General features: G+C 44.6%; 1 protein-coding gene, 1 non-coding gene and 1 pseudogene across 8 annotated transcripts in view; 1 reads left to right on the top strand and 2 right to left on the bottom strand.

Moving 5' to 3' along the window:
• Positions 1-4,200: 4,200 nt before the first annotated feature.
• Positions 4,201-4,307, bottom strand: LOC120234816. Its single transcript, XR_005529205.1, has one exon. It is a non-coding gene; the product is annotated as a U6 spliceosomal RNA (small nuclear RNA).
• A 1,628-nt stretch (positions 4,308-5,935) lies between these two features.
• Positions 5,936-6,476, bottom strand: LOC120234775 (annotated as a pseudogene).
• Positions 6,477-12,540: 6,064 nt separating this feature from the next.
• Positions 12,541-20,144, top strand: part of PLEKHA7 (pleckstrin homology domain containing A7) — a 224,223-nt gene continuing 216,619 nt past the window's right edge. For 4 of the 7 annotated variants that reach the window (XM_039236764.1, XM_039236775.1, XM_039236763.1 and 1 more), the window contains exons 1-3: positions 12,541-12,657; positions 12,773-12,849; positions 12,960-13,017. In XM_039236764.1, coding sequence (XP_039092695.1) covers positions 12,575-12,657; positions 12,773-12,849; positions 12,960-13,017 — 218 coding nt within the window. In that variant the 5' untranslated portion in view covers positions 12,541-12,574. The remainder of the gene's footprint in view (positions 12,658-12,772; positions 12,850-12,959; positions 13,018-20,144) is intronic. The other 3 variants (XM_039236770.1, XM_039236767.1, XM_039236765.1) reach the window with 1 other exon arrangement.

Raw genomic sequence — 20,144 nt, 5'->3', positions numbered from 1 at the left:
TATACCCAAAGTAGGGCACAAACTCACACACAACCCAGAGATCAAGAGTTGTTTGTTCTTTTGACTGAGCCAGCCAGGTGCCTCCATGGGCATTTCTGATCCCACTGACCTGACTCACACAATCTCTACATGGGGGGAGGGTCCAAACTGTTCTAGGTACAAATCGAGGCTCCACCATGCCCTCATCTTGTGACTTTGAACTTGGATACAGCACTTGTTGTCTTAGTCCACCCAGGCTGCAACAACAAAGTAACTCAGGCTGTTATTCTCCCACAGTCTGGAAGCTGGAACTCCCAGGTCCAGGTGCCAGCAGGGTTAGTTTCTGGTGAGGTCTCTCCTCCTGGTTTGCAGATGGCTGTCTTCTCCATGAGTCCTCACACGTCTTTCCTCTGTGCCTGTGAACAGGTGGAGAGAGGGAAATAGGGAGATGGGGATATGGAGGGGGGAGGGGAGTGGAAGGAGGAGGGAATCAGCCCTCTGGTCTCTCTTCCTCTTCTTACAAAGACACCAGTCCTAATGGATTAGGGCCTCACCCTATGACCCCATTTAATATTAATTACTTCTTTAAAGACCCGATCTCTGAATAGTCACATTAGGGATTAGGGTTTCAATATACAAATTTTGGGGGTACATAATTCAGTCTTGGATCTCTTATTCCTATCCACCCCATTTGATGTCCTCCTCCTCAAGGTATGTCTCTCCCATTTATTCAGGTTTTATAAACCTTAGTAATATATAGGGGTTTTCTCTGTATTAAACTTTCACATTTCTCATTAGCTTATTGCTAAATATTTTAGTATTTAATATTTGTTTTTTTTTAAACTTTTCTACCCCAGCTTTTTATTTTGAAAATGTTCCAATTTATAGAAAAGTTGCAAGATATACAATGAATCTCCATATTTCTAGATTCACCAATTGTTAACTTTTTGCCACGTTTGCTTTCTCTTTCTCTATGTATCTCTATTTATTTCCCTGAGCCATCACCTTCAGGCTCCTGTGATGCTGCCCAGCTGCTCCAGAGCAGCTCTGTTCTTCTGGGATTTATAGGACACACTTCTCCCACATCCTGAGAATTCTTGAGGGGAGGGGCCATGGTGTGTGCTCCACTTGAAGCCTAGGATTCTGTTGTGTCTCTTGCCAGTAGATGTTCAGGAAATGAGAGACGAGCCATGCCCAGGATGCACAGCCTAGTGAGGGCTGGCACTTGGAGTCACCTGCAGGTCTGAGAGCCCCCAGAGTCCATGCTCTTCTCTCACGCCATGCTGTCTCCTGTAGAGTAATGCAGACTTTTTACAGGAAGATAATGCATTCTTGGTTACCTGGAAGCTGAAATTTTGGGGGCACATGTTTGGTTGACTGAATCACATTTTGATTCATCTTTGAGCATGAACTATTTTGCTTTTAAGATGTTGGCTTAGTACCATGTACATCAGCAGGGGTATCTAGTATAAACTGAAGTCCTTCGCTAGGGCCGATTAAGGGAAAGAACCTCTGGACAAAAGCTCCTTTTATCATAGGTCGTAGTGATTTGTCCTAAGATAAATACATTGGAAACAGAGGGCCTTGGACAGGTGTTGAAAGGTGTTTCCCAGTCTAGACTATGTTATGTACCTAGTCACACAATCTTAGGCAACCCACTTGCCCTCTGTGGGTGGGCCTCAGTGTCTTCCTCTAAAAATGAGGATAAAAACGCTTGCCCTGCCCACCTCCTAGAGATACTGTGATCAGAAAGGGAAGAAAGCACACAAACCTCTGTGTTTTAAATCCATCATAAATTCTATCTGCTCAGAACCAGCTCAAATATTAGTAACTGTGCTTTAAAGCTTTAAAAAAAAAAAAAAGAATTACTGTACTTTGTTTTTATAAACTGAAATTTTTGCCATGATCATGCCATAGGCTGGGGAAAATTCACATCTTGTTTTGATCAGCCACATGAGGTATCCATCCAGAATGGAACCAGCACCACATCTGTGCTCTCAGATTCAAATGTTACTTCTTAGCCTGCCGGGTACCTGTCTTAATTGTATGAAATGATAAACGTGAAAAAGAATCCTTCAGGGGTTGATAGCCTGAGGTCAATAGTGGTGGTTATTAACCTTGGGAGTACATTAGAATCACCTAGGGAGATTTAAGACCATACCAATATTACCAACACCAATTGAATTTCTTAGGGTATGGCCCAGGCTTTTTTCCTTTTAAAGCTCACAAGTAATTTTAATGGCCAGTAAGGTCTATAGGTACATGAAAGTGTGAAATAAAAAAGCTGTAACAGTGCTGTCTGACTGAAATATAAAGTGAGTCACAAAGGTGAGCAAATATATGTAACTTAAAATTTTGTAGGAACCACTATTCTGATAATGTATTTTACATAACCCAAAACTTCCAAAATATTATTTCAACATGTAATCAACACAATTATGAATTAGATATTTTAAATATTTTACACTAAATCTTCAAAATCTGATATGCTTTTTCTATTTAGAACACATAGCAATTCAGACAGTATAGATTAGCCATAATTCATGGGGCCAATGGCTACCACTTTGAGTAGTACAGAGCTAGACTCTACAACATAAATATTTTTGCTTAAAATTCATTGAATAATATTACTAGTAATTGCAAGAATTTCTAAATCTTACCAAGACCCTTAGAATGCAGAAATTGCTTTTATTTATTTATTTTTACATTTATGTTTAAATTTGAAATAAAATCATAATATTCACTATCTCTCAGTAAAGCTTTTCAGTTTTTGATCATATAGGTTAAATATGTTTTACATATGTTTTTTCATTAGTTTTATTCCTATGTTGTTTATATATTTGCTACTATCATAAGGGAGAAGAGTTCAGTGACTGCTGATCAAAGTATTGATCTTGTGACATTATCTTGGTTCTGAATTCCCTTATTAATTCTAAGAGTTTGAAGTTGTTTTCCACATTTAAAGGATCATGGTATATTGTATACAAATAAAGATAATTTTATTTCCTTCCTAATACTTAAATCTTTTACTTCTGTTTCGGATCTTAATGTATTGGCAAAAACTTATTTTTATTAAAAATTTTTTTATTGTTTATTTATTTTGAGAGAGAGAGAGAGAGACAGAACACAAGCAGGGGAGGGCAGAGAGAGAGGGAGATACAAAATCCAAAGGAGGCTCCAGGCTCTGAGCTGTCAGCACAGAGCCCAACTAAAGGCTCGAACTCACCAGCTGTGAGATCATGACCTGAGCTGAAGTTGGACACTCAACTGATTGTGCCACCAAGGTGCCCCTTGTCAAAAACTTCTAAAACAATATTAAATAATAGCATCACTATAGATATGGTTTTTTTTTCTTTAAGGTTTCTTATTTTATTTTATTAATTTTTAATGTTTATTTATTTATTTTGACAGAGAGAGACCATGTGTGTGTGCATGAACGGGGGTGTAGGGCAGAGAGAGGAAAGAGAAAAAGAATCCCAAGCAGGCTCTGTGCTGGAAGTTCCTGACTCAGGGCTCAATCTCATGAACCTGAGATCATGACCTGAGTGGAAATCAAGAGTCCATGCTTAACTGACTGAGCCACCCAAGTGCCCCTTTTCTTATTTTAATGAGAATGTCTTTAAATGTTTTATTGTTAAAGAATGTTTCTAAATACCTGAGAGAGATACTCTCAAAAGAAACATTTGGTTATTTGTAGTTACCTAATGCTTTTTAAAAAATATTTATTTTGAGATAATTATAGATTCACAGAATTTTGCAAAGACAGTAGAGAGGTCTCTGTTTACTTTCCACCCAGTTCCCCAATGGTTACATCTTATGTAACTACACGGACAATAGCAAAAGCAGAAAGCTGACATTGATACAATGTGTGTGCCTACTTCTATAGTTATTTTATTCATTTGTGTAGCCACCATTGCAAGCAAGATACAGAACTGTTTCATCCCTACAAAGACCTCCCCCATGCCATTCCTTTATGGTCATCTTTCCCCTCCCCACTACCATCCCTAGCCCCTGACAACCACTAATCAGTTCTCCATCTCTATTTTTTTATTTTGAAAAATGTGATGGTATCAATAATATGTAACCTTTTCAAATTGGCTCTTTCAGCATAATGCCTGGAGGTCTATTCAAGTTGTTGTATCGATAGTTTGTTCCTTTTCATTACCAAGCAGTATTCCAGGGTACAGGTGTAACAGGTTTTGTTTTGTTTTGTGTTGTTTTTTAAATATGGAAGACTTCATGAATTTGCATGTCCCCCTTGTGCAGGGACCACGTTAATCTTCTCTGTATTGTTCAAATTTTAGTACATGTGCTGCCAAAGTGGGCACTGTACCACAGTTTTTCAAACCATTCACTTATTATAGAAGAACATTTTGTTTCCAGTTTTTGTTTATTACAAAAACGTGCTCTGAACAATCACACTGAAGTTTTTACAAGGACATATGCTTCATTTCTCTGGGATAAATGTCCAGGATTGCTGGGTCATACTGGTAACCATGTGTGGTTACCATGCTGGTAACTGAATGTTTATTTTTTAAAGAAATTGTCAGGGGTGCCCAGGTGGCTCAGTTGGTTAAGCATCCGACTTCGGCTCAGGTCATGATCTCACCATCTATGGATTCAAGCCACGTGTTGGGCTCTGTGCTGATAACTCAGAGCCTGGAGCCTGCTTCGGATTCTGTGTCTCCCTCTATCTCTGCCCCTCTCCTGCTTGCACTCTGTCTCTCTCTCTAAAGAATAAACATTAATTTAAAAAAATAATAATAAAAATTAAGAAAAAAAGTAATTGCCAAACTATTTTCCAGGATGGCTATACCATGTCACATTCCCACTGGCAAAGTGTGAGAGATACAGTTTCTCTGCATATTCACTAGCATTTGATACTGTCACTATTTTTAATTTTAGATTCTAACATAATTTTTTAAAATGTTTTTTATTCATTTCTGAGAGAGAGAGAGAGTGAGAGAGAGAGCATGAGCAGGGGAGGATCAGAGAGAGAGGGAGACACAGAATCTGAAGCAGGCTCCAGGCTCTGAGCTGGCTGTCAGCACAGAGCCCGACGCGGGGCTCGATCCCACAAACTGTGAGATCATGACCTGAGCCGAAGTCGGACGCTTAACCGACTGAGCCACCCAAGGGCCCCAAACCATCACTATTATTAAAATTATGTTAGAATCGGGCACCTGGGTGGCTCAGTCGGTTAAGCGTCCGACTTCGGCTCAGGTCATGATCTCACAGTTTGTGGGATCGAGCCCCGCGTCGGGCTCTGTGCTGACAGCCAGCTCAGAGCCTGGAGCCTGCTTCAGATTCTGTGTCTCCCTCTCTCTCTGATCCTCCCCTGCTCATGCTCTCTCTCTCACTCTCTCTCATATTCTCAGAAATAAATAAGAAAAAAAATTAAAAAATTAAAAAAAAACATGATTCATTAAAAAAATAAATAAAAATAGTGATGGTTTTATCAAATACATCTTTTGGCATTTTTTGAAATAATTTCACAGTATTTCTTATCAGCTTTCTTGATGAATTACATTATTTTATTCTTAAGTATACATATATTTTTTTCCTTTCAATGTTGCATTTTACTTTTGGCAGGAGTAGAGAATAGGAGAAGGAAGAAGAAGGGGGGACAGGGTCTCACTGGAATCTCCAAAGTATACGAGACTGGTAATATAAAGATGGGAGGAGGTGGCCAGGCAGATTGGATGAAAGGCCTCAAGATTCTTTTTTCTACTGATTTCTATACTCTAATGGAAATGATACGACATATGTGTAAATGCCTAAAACATGGTATTCAGTAAATGCCACTCGCCTTTCCTAGCAGGGTTCTCCACAGGCTAGGCTGTACCTAGACATCATCATCCGTCTCCATCCACGGAAAGAAGCTCACTTAGAAAACTAGGGCACTAAAAGTACAGTTTTGGATGATGCATCTGGTTAGCTGGCTCAGTGCAGGGTCTCACTCTCGCCTCATTCTCCCCACTCCACTCTGCCAGGGATGAGCTGAGAGTAGTTTCCCAAATGGTTGCCATGGGGCCTTGCCAGCTTTTCCCCAGAAGATTCCAAGTGGAGGGCTGTGGGTTGCAACTCTCCAGCGCACAGTCCTCTCCTTCTGGTGATGATACATGTACAGAGAGAAGCAGATGTGTATGATGATTTTGCTGGCTGTCCTCAGGATCTCAACAGATCTTGGAAATCCACACCCTTCACACCTAGGGTTTGGTCTCTTTTCTGAAGTCCTTTTCAATGTGCATCAAAGTCAGGAATCACCTTGAAAATGAAGTCACCTAGCTGGGAGGCTTTTCGTCCTTGGATGTTAAATCCTGACTGAGCTCCAGGGGGCTTCTTCAGTGTGAAGATTGGGGGCAGAAACTGTGTTTCAGCTCATTGCTCTTGTCTGTATGGTTTACTATCTCCTGAGGAGGAATTCATGCTGGGGGGTTCTCACAGGCAGGTAGGAAAGCCGCCAGGTAGTCATCTTAAAGAATCTGGCTGTCCATCTCCAAAGCCCTGCCAACAGGCCTCAGCCACTTCAAGCTCTGCTCACGGCCAATTCTACATATATGTTTTAAGTGGTAAAAATATCAACCAGTACAAAAAGGAACACAAGGAAAAGTAAGTCTCTTCCCATTGCTATCACTGCAACAATCACCTTACCTGTTCTTATTGTTTTCATTTAGGGTCTATATATATTTGTATTTATATAAGAGTTTTATTTAGATAAAGTTGACATATAACACTGTATACGTTTAACGAGTACAGCATGTTGATTTCATACTTACATATTGTGAAATGATTACTACAGTAGCATTAGTTAATAGCTCTGTCACCTTACATAATTACTTTTTTGTGGTGAGAACATTTAAAATTTAGTCTCATCGCAACTTTCACGTATATAATACAGTATTGTTAACTATGATCATCATGCTGTATATTAGATTCCCCAGAACTTAAAACTGGATGTTTGTCCCCTTTAATAAACATCTCCCTGTATCTCCTACCCTCTGGCATTCAGCATTCTACTCTGTTTCTATGAGTTCAGTTATGAGTTTAGATTCTGCATGTAAGTGATATCACACAGTATTTATCTTTCTCTGACTTATTTCACTTAGCATAACACCCTCAAAGTATATCCTTGTTGTCACGAGTGGCAGGATTTCCTTCTCCTGCATGACTGAATATTATTCTCATTTGTAGGTATATATCTCATATATCACTATATATATATGAGAATATATGTATCTATGTTCTCATGCAGGTATCTGTATCTCACAACTGTGAGATATATATATCTCACAACTTCTTTATTCATTCATCTACTGATGTGCTTTGTTGTTGCTGTTGTTTCTAATCAATATCCTTTCATTTTAGTTTAAAGAACTCCTTTCAGCATTTCTTGTAAGGCAGGTCTAGCAGTGACAGACTCCTTTAGCTTGTTTTTCTGAAAAATTCTTTTTTTTTTTCACTTCTGAAGGATAACTTTGCCAAACAGAGTATTCTTGGTTGGCAGAGGTTTTTTTTTTCTTTTAGCAGTTTGAATATATCATCTAATTCACTCTGAGGCTGTGAGGTTTCTGCTGAGAGATGATGATTGCCTTATGGGAGAGGTTCCTTGTATGTTACAAGCTTTTTTTCTCTTCCTGCTTTTAAGATTCCTTTTTTAACTTTGATTTTTGACAACTGTATTATAATATGTCTTGGAGAGAATTTGAGTTTGTTTGGTGACCTGTGAGCTTCTTGAACTTGGATATCCAAACCTTTCGCCAGATTTGGGCAGTTCTCAACTATTATTTCTTTTCTTTTCTTTCTTTATTTTGAGAGAGAGAGAGAGTGAGTGCATGAGCACAGGAGAGACAGAGAGGGAGAAAGAGAATCCCAAGAAGGCTCTGTGTTGTCAGTGAAGAGCCCAATGGAGGGCTTGAACTCACAAGGATGAGATCATGACCTGAGCCAAAATCAAGAGGCAAACACTTAACCAACTGAGCCACCCAGGCACCCCAGCCTTTATTTCTTTAAATAAGCTTTCTCCCCCCTACTCACTCTGGAACTCCATAATTCATAAATTATTGCTTTTGATGGTTTGCCATAACTCACGTAGGCTGTCTTCACTCCTTTTCATCCTTTTTTCTTTGTTCTCCTCTGACTGGATAATTTCAAAGTTCCTATCTTCTAATAGATTCTTTCCAATCTATCCTATTGTTGATGATGTCTATTGCAGATTTCATTTCATTCACTGTATTCTCCAGCTCTAGAATTTTTGTTCTTTTTTTTTTAACCATTTCTATCTCTTTGTTAAACTTATTTTGTTCATGTATTGTTTTCTTGATTTCATTGAATTGTCTTTCTGTGTTTTCCTGTAGCTCATTGAATTTCCTTAAAACAGGTATTTCAAATTATCTGCTGGGTCAATTGCAGGTCTTCATGTTGAAACTTAAAGATGATTGAGACTGATGATTGAGACTGAAAGACTCCATGTCGAGACTGGTTACTGAGAGATGATTGTGATACATGTTTCACATTCCTTGAAATTTTATCTTGCTGTCTCCATCTTTGAAAGAGCAGTCACCTCCTCTAGTCTTTAATAGCTGCCTTTACAATGCATCTAAACTTTTGTTTTTCCTCCAGCTGTTTGCTGGAACTTCTTCACTGGAAACCTGGACTTATAAAAAGACCTCTCTCAGCCATAAGTGATTGTGTAAGATGCTGTTTTCCAGGGGCACCTGGACTGTGGCTGAGAGGGGTGGGAGTCGATTCATGGGCCACTGCAGGGTCCACAGTGGGACCAAGGTTTGTATGCCCATTGCCCAATGCAACATGTGGGCGAGATTTTTCCCAGGTCCCCTGACCTATGATGCTGAATCCCACAGCTCCCACAAAGCACTTTTGTCCATGGATAAATACAAAATTATTGTTGTTGGGGTGTGGGTCCACAAACAAGGGATATCTTATTCAGTCATGATGTTCCCTGATATATTAATAGTAGTATGCCATATACTCAGTTCTGCATCTTGCATTCCACTTAGTATCTTGGAGGCCATTCCATATCTGTACATAAATGTCTAGTTCATTCTTTTTAACAGCTGTATAGCATCCCACTGTAAGAGTATGGCATAATTAAAAAATTTTTTAATGTTTTTTTATTTTTACTTTTGAGAAACAGAGAAAGAGAGAGAGCATGAGCAAAGGAGATGCAAAGAGAGAGGGAGACACAGGATACAAAGCAGGCTCCAGGCTCTGAGCCATCAGCACAGCCTGATGCAGGGCTCAAACCCACAAACCATGAGATCATGACCTCAGCAAAGTTGGATGCTCAACTGACTGAGCCACCCAGGCACCCTGAATATGACATAATTTAATTAATCATTATTTTCTATTTAAATTGAGGCATAATTGACACATAACATTATATTAGTTTCAGGTGTACAACATAATGATTCAATATTTGTATATGTTGCAAAATATCACCATAAGGTCTAGATAACATCCATCACCATATGAACCAGTTCTTTTTTGATAGACATTTTAGGTTGTATCCAGTCTTTTGTAACTATTGACAACACTACAGTGAATACTATGGTACACAAGTCTTTGTGTCTCTGTGTGAGCACTAATGTAAGATAAATTTCTAGCAGAGGAATTGCTAGCTCAAAAGATAATATGCATTTAAATTGTAATAGCTTTTGCCAAATTGTCTTCAAAGAGACAACCATTTTATAGTCCCACTAATAACGAATAAGAATATATTTCTCTACAGTGCACAATTTTGCCGATCTGGTATCTAAAAAAACACTATCTTGGGGTTCCTGGGTGTCTCAGTTGGTTAAACGTCCAGCCCTTGATTTTGGCTCAGGTCATGATTTCATGGTTTGTGAGATTGAGCCCTACATTGGGCTCTGTGGTGTCAGCATGAAGCCTGCTTAGAATTCTGTCTCTCTCCCTCTCTCTCTCTGCCCCTCCCCCACTTGTTTTCTCTCTCTCTCTCTCTCTCTCAAATAAACATTTAAAAAAATAGTATCTTACTTTAATTTTAATCTGCATTTCTCTTCTTATGAGGTGATTGAATATCTTTTCATTTGTTTGAAACCACTTGTATTATCTGTGAACTGTGTTCATATATTTTGCCTATTATTATTTTAAATTAATATTTAAGAATAAAAACACAACTGGGTACCTGGGTGACTCAGTCAGTTAAGTATCCGACTCTTGATCTTGGCTCAGGTCATGATCTCACATTTTGTGAGTTTGAGTCCTGCATCAGGCTCTGCATTGATGGTGTGGAGCCTGCTTGGGATTCTGTCTCCCCTTCTCTGCCCCTCAACTGTTTGTGCTCTATCTCAAAAAAGTAAATAAACTTGGGGTGCCTGGGTGGCCCAGTCGGTTAAGCGTCCGACTTCGGCTCAGGTCATGACCTCACAGTTCATGTGTTTGAGCCACGCGTCAGGCTCTGTGTTGACTGCCAGCTCAGAGCCTGGAGCCTGCTTTGGATTCTGTGTCTCCCTCCCTTTTGACCCTACCCTGCTCAGCTGTCTCTCTCTCTCAGAAATAAATAAAACATTAAAAATTTTTTAAGTAAATAAACTTAAAAAATAAGAATAAAAACACAACTTTCTTATCATTTGCTCAAGCACCTCCTCAAAGGCAAGAGCTCCTCTCAGACAGGTGTTTAGTATTCTCCACAATCACACCAACCCTTTCTTTCTTTAGAAATTTACATTTTTTGGGGCGCCTGGGTGGCTTAGTCGGTTNGCGCCTGGGTGGCTTAGTGGGTTAAACGTCCGACTTTCACTTGGGTCATGATCTCGCGGGTCGTGGGTTCGGGCCCCGCGTCGGGCTCTGTGCTGACTGCCAGCTCAGAGCCTGGAGCCTGTTTCAGTCTGTGACTCCCTCTCTCTCTGACCCTCCCCTGCTCATGCTGTCCCTCTCTCTCTCTCCTAGAAATAAATAAAAAAAAAAAAAAAAGAAATTTAAATTTTTTAAATTTATTTAAGCAATTTCTATACTCATTGTGGGGTTCAAACCCATGACCCTGAGGTCAAGAGCCACACATTCCACCAACTGAGCCAGCCAGGTGCCCCCCCAACTCCGTCCTTACAACTCATACTAGCCTCCTTCCCCAATACCACTGTCTGTCTCAAGGAAGGGAACCTTTATGATCTCAACATCCTATATCCTTCCCACGAGCCTGTGTTTGCTCTCCCATCCTTCCCCTCTGGGGTGCTCTCTTCTCAGTCAAACTTGACCAGTCCTTGGGGCCAACTGATTTCCACCTGTCTGGGATGCCTGTCTGAATAACAGTGCCCATACTACGTACAGTTTCCTCTTTCCACCAACTGCAGCCTATATCGCTTGAAGGTTCTCCTTAACATCTCCTAGAGCCCAGCTTCCTCTCCGTCCATGCTCAGCGAGGGGTGTCAGTGTGGAAAGGGTTTTATGCCCCTTTTCAGTGTTCATTGAATTCACACAGGAGCCAGGCACTGTTCTAAGCACTGGGAATATGGCAGTATATGAGACAGGGCAAGGTCCCTCCTCTCATCCAGCTGACATTTGTGTGTGTGTGTGTGGGGGGGGTTAATATACAACATACAAGGCAATAAACACACACACATGCATAAGAATATCAATTAAGTGGACACAAGTAATGGAATATAGAAGGGAGGTGGAAAAGGGTCCAAAAGAGGCCCCAGGAGCTGAGTTTCCAGCATACACTTGACTATGAGAAGGCTCCAGCCATGTTAAGAATTTCCCAGAGCCCCCACTCAAGGCCCAGACTGGAGGGTCTGCTCTTCTAAAGATACACGAGATGCAGCCAGGTCCACAGTGTCGTCTTTCTTTCTGTCCTTGACAGGAATTGGAAGGCAGAAGCCTAAGATCCCTGTAACTTTGGGGCTGTGTGTGTGGGAGGTGTGTGAGGAGAGAACCTGCACTCTCCTGCTTCATACCCCAGCTGCAAACTTGGGAAAATGAAATCATGCCTGGCCTGGCGTTAACAGAGCACCTGCTTCGGGCCAGGGTTCAGTTAGTCACTTTACACCACAGTAACTTCACGCAAGCTGCACAGCAATCTCCTGTGGTACTTACTACCGACTTTATTTTACAGAGGAAGGAACACACCGAGGCTCGGAATATGGATGGAACCTGTTTAGATTTACACGGTTCAGAAAGAACTCCAGAAGTTCCTGGAGGCTGAAGATTTGTCGTGGAAGTCGGGTGGGGTTTACTGGAGCTTTCGGGGTGCACCTTGTTTCCGGAGTTTGCCGAGGCGCTCCAACAGCGGCCCTTGGCCCCGCCCGGGTCTCGGGGCCTCAGGGGCCAAGGGGCGCGCGGCGGGCGCGCCCGGGCCGGCGGGCTGGGGGCGGGGAAGGCGCGGGGACAAAGGCCGCGGCCACCGCGCTCGGGTCGGCGGGTGCGGCGGCGAACTTCGGCGGCCGCGCGGTAACTCGGGACTCCCGGGACGTGGCCGCGCGCCGCGATGGAGCGCCCCGGGTCGCCGCCGGGGCCCGCGCAGGCCGAGCCCGCCGGCCCGCCGCCCGCGCCGCCCCCTCCCCCGCCCCCTCTCCCCCGCCCCGCGGCGGCCGCGGCGGATCCGCGCTCGGCGAACATGGCGGCGGCGGTCGGGCGGGACACTTTACCTGAGCACTGGTCCTACGGCGTGTGCCGGGACGGCCGCGTCTTCTTCATCAAGTGCGGCGCGGGCAAGCGGGCAAGCTGGCGGGGGCGCGGGGCCGGGCGGGGTGCGGGGCCGGGCGGGCGCCCCCAGAGCGGCGGCGGCGCTAACAGGTGCACCTCTCTCGCGCAGTGACGAGCTCCGCCGCACGACCTGGCTGCACCCGCGCACCGGGGAGCCCGTCAACTCGGGCCACATGATCCGCTCAGGTAGGCGCCGGGCAGGCGGGGTGGGGGGCGGCACTCGGGGGGGGGCGGTGCGCGCCCGCGCGGCCCAAGTTTGACCTGACTTTTTTTTTTTTTTTTTGGCATTTCCTCAGACTTGCCCCGCGGCTGGGAGGAGGGCTTCACCGAGGAGGGCGCCAGCTACTTCATCGAGTGAGTTACCCGGACGCGGCGCCGGGCTCGCACCTGTGCAGCGAGGTCCGACGGGTTCCCGCCGCGCGCTCCCGCCTCCCGCGCGGGTCCCGGGCGAGTTGGCGCGCACAGCGCCGCGGCCGTTCTCTCTTGAGGTTTTGTGTGCTGGAGCTGTGTGGGGGGGGGGGGGGGGGGGGGGGGGGGGGGGGGGGTGTCCGCAAATCTGCGCGGGGCCAGAATCTCGCAGGCAGAGGGGGCGGGGGCCTCAAACTACCCCCTGGTCCTACAGCTGGGAGGGATTCGGACCCGGGTGTGAGGGGCCGGACACGCCTCCCCGCTGGGGTCTCGGGCCGCACGGAGCCGGGAGGTGCCCCACCCGGGTGGGCGGGGGTGGGGAGTTGGGCCTTGGGTCAGAGAACTTGGGGCTGGGGAGTGGAGAGTAGAGAGGGAGGGGAGCGGGGAGAGAGAGAATGGGGATCTGTTGTGGGGAGGGCTTTGGCTTCGACTTCGTTCTCTGGGATGGTGGTGGAGAGTCGGAACCTCAGCCCCCTCCCCATCCTGAGCGCGGGCCTGCGGGGGAGGGATGGGGGTGGGGAGCGAGCTCATCAGCCAATAATATTCCTCGAGCGCTGTGCGTCTCCGAAAGCCGGGGCTCGGTAGGGACCGTCACTCTTGTCTCCGCTAGTCGAGCGGTAGCTGTTCCGAAAAAGCCCGCGAGCGTTGCGCTACTAGCCAGTTTACCCAAAACCTGAGTCTGTAGAGATGAAATCGGGGGGCCGTAGGCTAGGGTGCCGTCCAGCCACAAGCACCAGTGTGGCCCTTACTTTCCCACTCCGGGCGTGTACCTGTGTTACCCCGTTTCTCTAACCTTCTGTGTGCTCGCCAGTCAGCTCCATGAGGTCAGAAGCAGCTTTTGATCCTTTGCCCAGTGCCTGGCACAGAGTAGGCACTCGTTAAATCTGTGTTTACTGAATGAATGCACTAGCCAAGGTCTGGACGGTGGCCTTTTGGGGGCTTGGAGTCAGAATTCCTTTCTTCACCAACTCAGAACACTGCTAGTCAGTATTGGAGCAGCATAGTCGAAGCTCGGATGGTCACAGAAAATCCTGGATCTTCCTTTCCTGGTTTGGGCTCTTGCAGGATGTTTGAAAATCTGGTGGATGAGATTTATACAAGTAAACGCTGGGACTGGCTGGGGTGCTGCTGTCCTGCCTCACGTCTGTGTTTGAGAGAGAAGTTGGAGAGCTGGCTGGAACCTTCGACCCTCCCAGTCAGTGGGCCTGTGTGGCTCATATTGCATTTATTGATCTTTGTTAGATTTCTCCTTGTGTGCTCCTCATTGTTCTAGGCATTGGAAGTGCAGAAGTGAATGAGGCAGACAAGGTCTGGATGCTTATGGAGCCTGAAGTCTAGTGGAGAGAGGGAGCAGACAACAAGGAAAACAAAACAAAACAAAAAACAAAACAAAACAGAACAACCCCCTCCCCCCAAAACAAGAATAATGTCAGTAGTAATCTCTGTGCAGAAAATTAAAATAACATCATGTGATATCAAGTGACTGAATGGTGTGGTTGGATTGAGAGATCAGTGGTGTTTGTGAATAGGTGACGTTTAAGGTAAAGTTTCGACGACAGGAAAGAGCCATCCTTGTGTTGATGAGCTGGCAAAGTATTTCTAGAAGAGAACAGCCAGTTCTGTTTAAAAAAATTTTTTTAACGTTTATTTATTTTTGAGAGACAGAGGGAGACAGCACAAGCAGGGGAGGGGCAGAGAGAGAGGGAGACACAGAATCCAAAGCAGGCTCCAGGCTCGGAGCTGTCAGCACAGAACTCGATGCGAGGCTTGAACCCACAAACCGCGAGATCATGACCTGAGCCGAAGTCACATACCTAGCCAACTGAACCACCCAGGCGCCCCATAAAATGATCAGTTCTGTTAAAGCAAAGGCTGTAAGGCTTCAAGTTCAAGTTTGCAGAATGGAGAGGCTAGTGTGGCTGGAATGTGGTGAACAAATGAGAAAGTAGCAGGAGAAGAGGTTACAGATAGGAAAGAGCTAAATGGTATAGAGTCAAGGTAAGGGGCTTTAAACTTTATTCTAAGCCCAGTGAGAAATTATTGGAGGGTTTGAAGCAGGGGAGCAATGTGATTTGATTTGCATTTTTAGAAAGACCGTTCTACCTGCTGTAGAGTGGGCTATATGTAGGTGGGCAACTGTAGGGACAGGATAGTAGTAGCAGGCTGTTGCTATAGTCCAGACAAGAGTTAATGACGATTTGACTGAGGGTGTAGTACCGGAGAGGAAGAGAAGTGGTCAGATTCAGTCTTGATGATTTGGATGCAGTCTGTGAGAGAAAGAGAAAAGTCAAAGATGACTCCCAGAGGCTTGAGTACCTGAGTGGATGGTACTCATATCATGGAGATGGGAGGGCTGGAGGGAGAAGCAGCTTTGGGGTGGAGGAGAGCATGAGATCTTGTTTTGACATTTGAAGTATGACTGTGTCAACTAGTGCGATGCTCCAGAGAGACAGGATTGAAGAGGTATATTTGGGTATTGTAGGTGATATTCAATGCCACAAGATTAATTGAACTCATTTTGGATGAGAGTGGAGACAGAAAAGAAGACCTAAACCTTGAGATATAGAGGCATTTAGAGGTTGGGAAAAGAGGTGGGTCCAACAAAGGAGAGAGAGGGTAGGAGAAAATCCAGTAGAATGAGGGGGTCCCAGAGCTTAAGGGACAATACCTGACGGGAGCAGGTGGAAGAGAAAATAGGGGCATGGAAGTGGAGTCCATAAGTATAGGTGAATCTTTCAGGCAGTTTTGTTATGAAGTGGGGTTGAGACATTAGCTGAGGGTTAGAGAGGTTGTAGGTTTGAGGCAGGGGGTCCTGGTTTTTTTAGTGGGAGATGATAGAGCATGTTTTGTCCTGCTGGAGATGATCCAGTGGAGAGGGAGATGATGCAGGAAAGAGACGGGACAGTTGCTGGAGCTGTGTTTCTGAGAGGATGAATGGGAAGGGATCCGGGGCTTAAGTCTCACTGGACCCAGCTGGGAACTGAGCCTTTCACCCATTTTATGGGAGGAAGGGCTGCCCATGCCAGAGCCCATGTTGGGAGGTTGATGGGTTTGGTGAGGGGAGAGGTAGGTGTTCCTGTCTGATGGTATCTGTCTTTTCCATGAAGTACTAAGCTAAGTCTTGACTTGGGGGACTTGAGGGCTGGGTAGGACTCTATCAGCCGTCACCACAGCCACCCCACCTTCATCTCTTCTGCTGACTCTTCTGTGGTAACTCTGTGAAGTTCCTAGTGATTATTCTATAGCAAGCCCTGACTCCCCACCCCGAGGGTCCTCCCAGACCTAGGAGAAAGCAGTGTCTGACTGGTCCCCTACCTTCAAAGGCCAGCCATATGGGAGGCTGGGACACTGCAGCAGTTGACTGTATTTCTTATATCCTTTTGAGACAACTTCTTGAGAGACTTAAGGGTTTAGGAGTAATTGTTCTCCTTTTCCTCACATAAAACATGCTTTGTTTCAGTCAGCTTTCTTAGATTTGCCATGATCATTTCTGAATGTTCTTTTTTTTTTTTGGATTCTTTTCTAGTATGGCTTGGGGAGAGGGACAAAACATTGGAACAGCTGGTTTTATTTTCCCCAATGGATCCTTGGTCTGGAAAGTCATGTGAGGTTTTCAGGATGGGTCAGTTGCTCCTGATGCTTAGCAGATGTTTGATATTCTCCAGAGTACATTGCTTCTTCTTTTTAAAAATGTTTCTTGGGGCACATGAGTGGCTCAGTTGGTTAAGCGTCCGACTTTGGCTCAGGTCATGATCTTGCAGTTCATGGGTTTGAGCCCCGTGCCAGGCTCTGTGCTGACAGCTCAGAGCCTGGAGCCTGTTTCGATTCTGTGTATCCCTTTCTCTGTGCTCCTCTCCTGCTCATGCTCTGTCTCTCTCTCAAAAATAAATAAACATTTAAAAACTGTTTAAAAAAATAAATAAAAATCGTTTCTTTAATCCAAGTTCTTTAATCCTGCTGTACATTAAAGAACCCAGAGTATTTTTTTTTAAGTAATCTCCACCCAATGTGGGACTCAAACTCAGGATCCTGAGATCAAGAGCCTCATGGTCTACCAACTGAGTCAGCCAGGCATGCCCATAGTATATTTCTTTTTTTTTTTTTCATTTTTAAAATGCTTATTATTGATTTTTTAAAATGTTTTATTTATTTCTAGGAGAGAGAGAGAGACAGCGTGAGCAGGGGAGGGTCAGAGAGAGAGGGAGTCACAGACTCTGAAACGGTCTCCAGGCTCTGAGCTGGCAGTCAGCACAGAGCCCGACGCGGGGCTCAAACTCACTAACCGAACCGTGAGATCATGACCTAAGTGAAAGTTGGATGCTTAACCGACTGAGCCACCCAGGCTCCCCAACTTATTGTTGATTTTTGAGAGAGAGAGAGAGTATAAGAGAGGGAGACACAGAATCTGAAACAGGCTTCAGGCCCTGGGCTGATGTGGGGCTCGAACTCATGAGCTGTGAGATCATGACCTGAGCCAAAGTTGGATGCTTAACTGACTGAGCCACCCAGGCACAGTTCAGTTCTTTCTTTTTTTTTTTTTTTTTTTTCCCAATGTTTTATTTTATTTTGAGAGAGAGAGAGATAGAGAGCGAGAGGGGAGGGTCAGAGAGAGAAGGAGACAGAATCCTAAACAGGCTCTGCACTGTCAGCGCAGAGCCCAATGTGGGGCTTGAACTCATGAACTTTGAGACCATGACCTGAGCTGAAATCAAGAGTCAGAAGCTTAACCAACTGAGTTATCCAGGTGCCTCACAGTACAGTTCTTAAAGCATAAAAGCTTGAGCTAAGGCAGGTACATTTTGGTTTTGATTTCTGCACTTTGGGTTCACTCTTGGATTAGTGGCAAAACATAAGAGGAATCTACTTCTGGTTCCCCCCGTTCTAGACTTGGTGATGCTACTATCGTCTTTAAAAAGACTTCTTGTTTTCTAAAACTGTTCTATTTTCTCATGTGTCTCTTAGCCAGGTAGCAAGATATAATACTAATGGAGATAATAGTGTCATTAACAGCAGCAGCAATAATGGTGTAGCAATTATGTAATAGCCTCTTCTTTTCCAGTCTTTGAAAAATGCCAGGAACTGTTTTATAACTATTATGTGACTTAATTCTCACAACAATTTGATGAGGTAGAAACTGTTACTAGTCTCATTTTACTGATGTGGAAACTCAGTAATCCTGGCATTCCCAAAGCAAAGGGCAGGTGGTTTTTTCTGGTACCTTTTCTTTCTTGATGACTATAGCAGCAGAAGATCAGAGATTATCCCCTTCTTCAGATGATGAAACTCAGGTCCATGAGGGTTCAGTGATTTGGCTGGAGTGCTTAGAGCTGGGACCAAAAGTAGGTCTTTAGTCTCTAATATGGAAACCACAGGAGTGGTGGTGGCTCTGACCCCAGGTCATTGGTGAGAGCCAGCATTGATACTTGTAGGAGCCTTGTGCTCAGGAGCCTTGTGCCATTCATTGCTCTAAGTCAGGCTGTCCAAGGCTCACAGGGCCAGAGTCCTTCTTTGCTTTTGCTGGGGATTGAGGCACCTCAGAAAAGAAGCAGCTCTGGTCTCCTGAGCTGATTGGTGGTGGTGCAAGTGTCTGATTAGTAAGTAATGGAAGACATTAATTATTAATTAGTAAAAACAGTTTGGCAGGCACAGCCTTTTCAAATGTAAGACCTAAGAGAGTAAAGTTCTAGAACAGGCCTTGAAAGCAAGAGTGTTACACTGGCCCGGTCTTTGGGGGTTTTGCGGCACCCCATGGGTTGGCTTCTCCTTACAGCAAGCTTTGAATAGGTCCTGAGTTGCTAAAGAGAATGAATGGCAGAGAGGAGGGGACTTGAATACCCTGCCTATGCCAAGATTGCTCCTTGAAGGCTGGTACCCTGTTCTGCATCTCTGAAACTTTGGTACCCAGCTCAGCTCTGGGCTCTGAGTAGGCACTTGGTATTTAGTGAAGCAATAATGTTTTAAGGAACTCGGTTCAGTAAGTATTTCAAATCTTGTAAAACTCCTTGTTGGGGAGGATATCAGGGGTTTGGGGGAGATTGGGCAAGGTGAAAGATGCGAAGCAGCCAGGAACTATGCCTGTCAAGGCTGGTGGTGGATCCCAGGCTTCTTGGATGTATATGCTGGCTGTCAAGAACAGCACTTGTTGGAACCAGCCTCCTCTGGCCTCTTCACCTCTAACCTTGTGCTCTGCATCTGGGGAACGGGATATCTGTTGGCATTCCCTCACTGGTTGTCTCCCTCCCTGGTTGCTAGGCCCTGGTGTCCTCTGTGCCTTGGCTCCGTAGTCTTGGTGGGAAGCAGCTGATTAAACAAGATCTCTTCTAGCTTTAAGTTCCTCAGTTTTTGTTTTGGAGCCTTGTAGACCCTTTGGAAAGGTCTGTGCCATTCTCCTTGATGGTGCGCATCCCCAAGTGAGGCTGGTGATGCTAATGGGAAAGACATTTCTGAACCTTGGAGCAAGACTGACTTTCCCCTCCCAGCCCTTTGGAAACGCAGCAGGTCCTGGCTGCATGATTTGCAGGACTCAGCGCAAAATGAAAGTGCAGGGCCACTTGTTCAAAAAGCCAGAAAAAGTTGCCATTAAATGTATTAAAGTATAAAACTTTTTCCGTTTTTCTGTAGTTTTTCCCTCGACTTGTCACGGTGCTTTTTATTTGCTATTCAATGTCATCCTAAGTAAAAAAAAAATAATAATCATAAAATTTTAAATTATTAGCGTGACTCTCAGGTTTATCTCTATATCGTGGAATATTATGTTTTTAATGCAAATATAGGGTGATGACCTTGTACACTGACCCACCACCACTGTGCCCACTCTGACACACCACAGAGCAAGGGTGCTGGTGGTTAGGCTCTCCTGGACTGGAATGAGGAGCAGGGAGTCTGGGTGGGGCTTGGGGCTCTAGGTGGCTGGGAATAGGCAGTTAAGAACATGTCCCAGGGAGGCAGGGAGTGGGGATCAGGCATGAGCCAAGGCTATAAGCCTCCTTCAGAAGGCTTATTCTTCTAGAGACAGTGCTAAATATCTAGAGTGTGTTTTTGTATTCGGCAAACCCATTTTCTCCGAAAGTAAA

This window comes from Hyaena hyaena, unplaced genomic scaffold (assembly GCF_003009895.1).
Source record: "Hyaena hyaena isolate Hyena2069 unplaced genomic scaffold, ASM300989v1 scaffold_116, whole genome shotgun sequence".
In the NCBI taxonomy this organism is placed as follows: domain Eukaryota; kingdom Metazoa; phylum Chordata; class Mammalia; order Carnivora; family Hyaenidae; genus Hyaena; species Hyaena hyaena.
The sequence above is the reverse complement of the archived record's forward strand: the minus strand, read 5'-3'. Positions and strand labels throughout refer to the sequence as shown.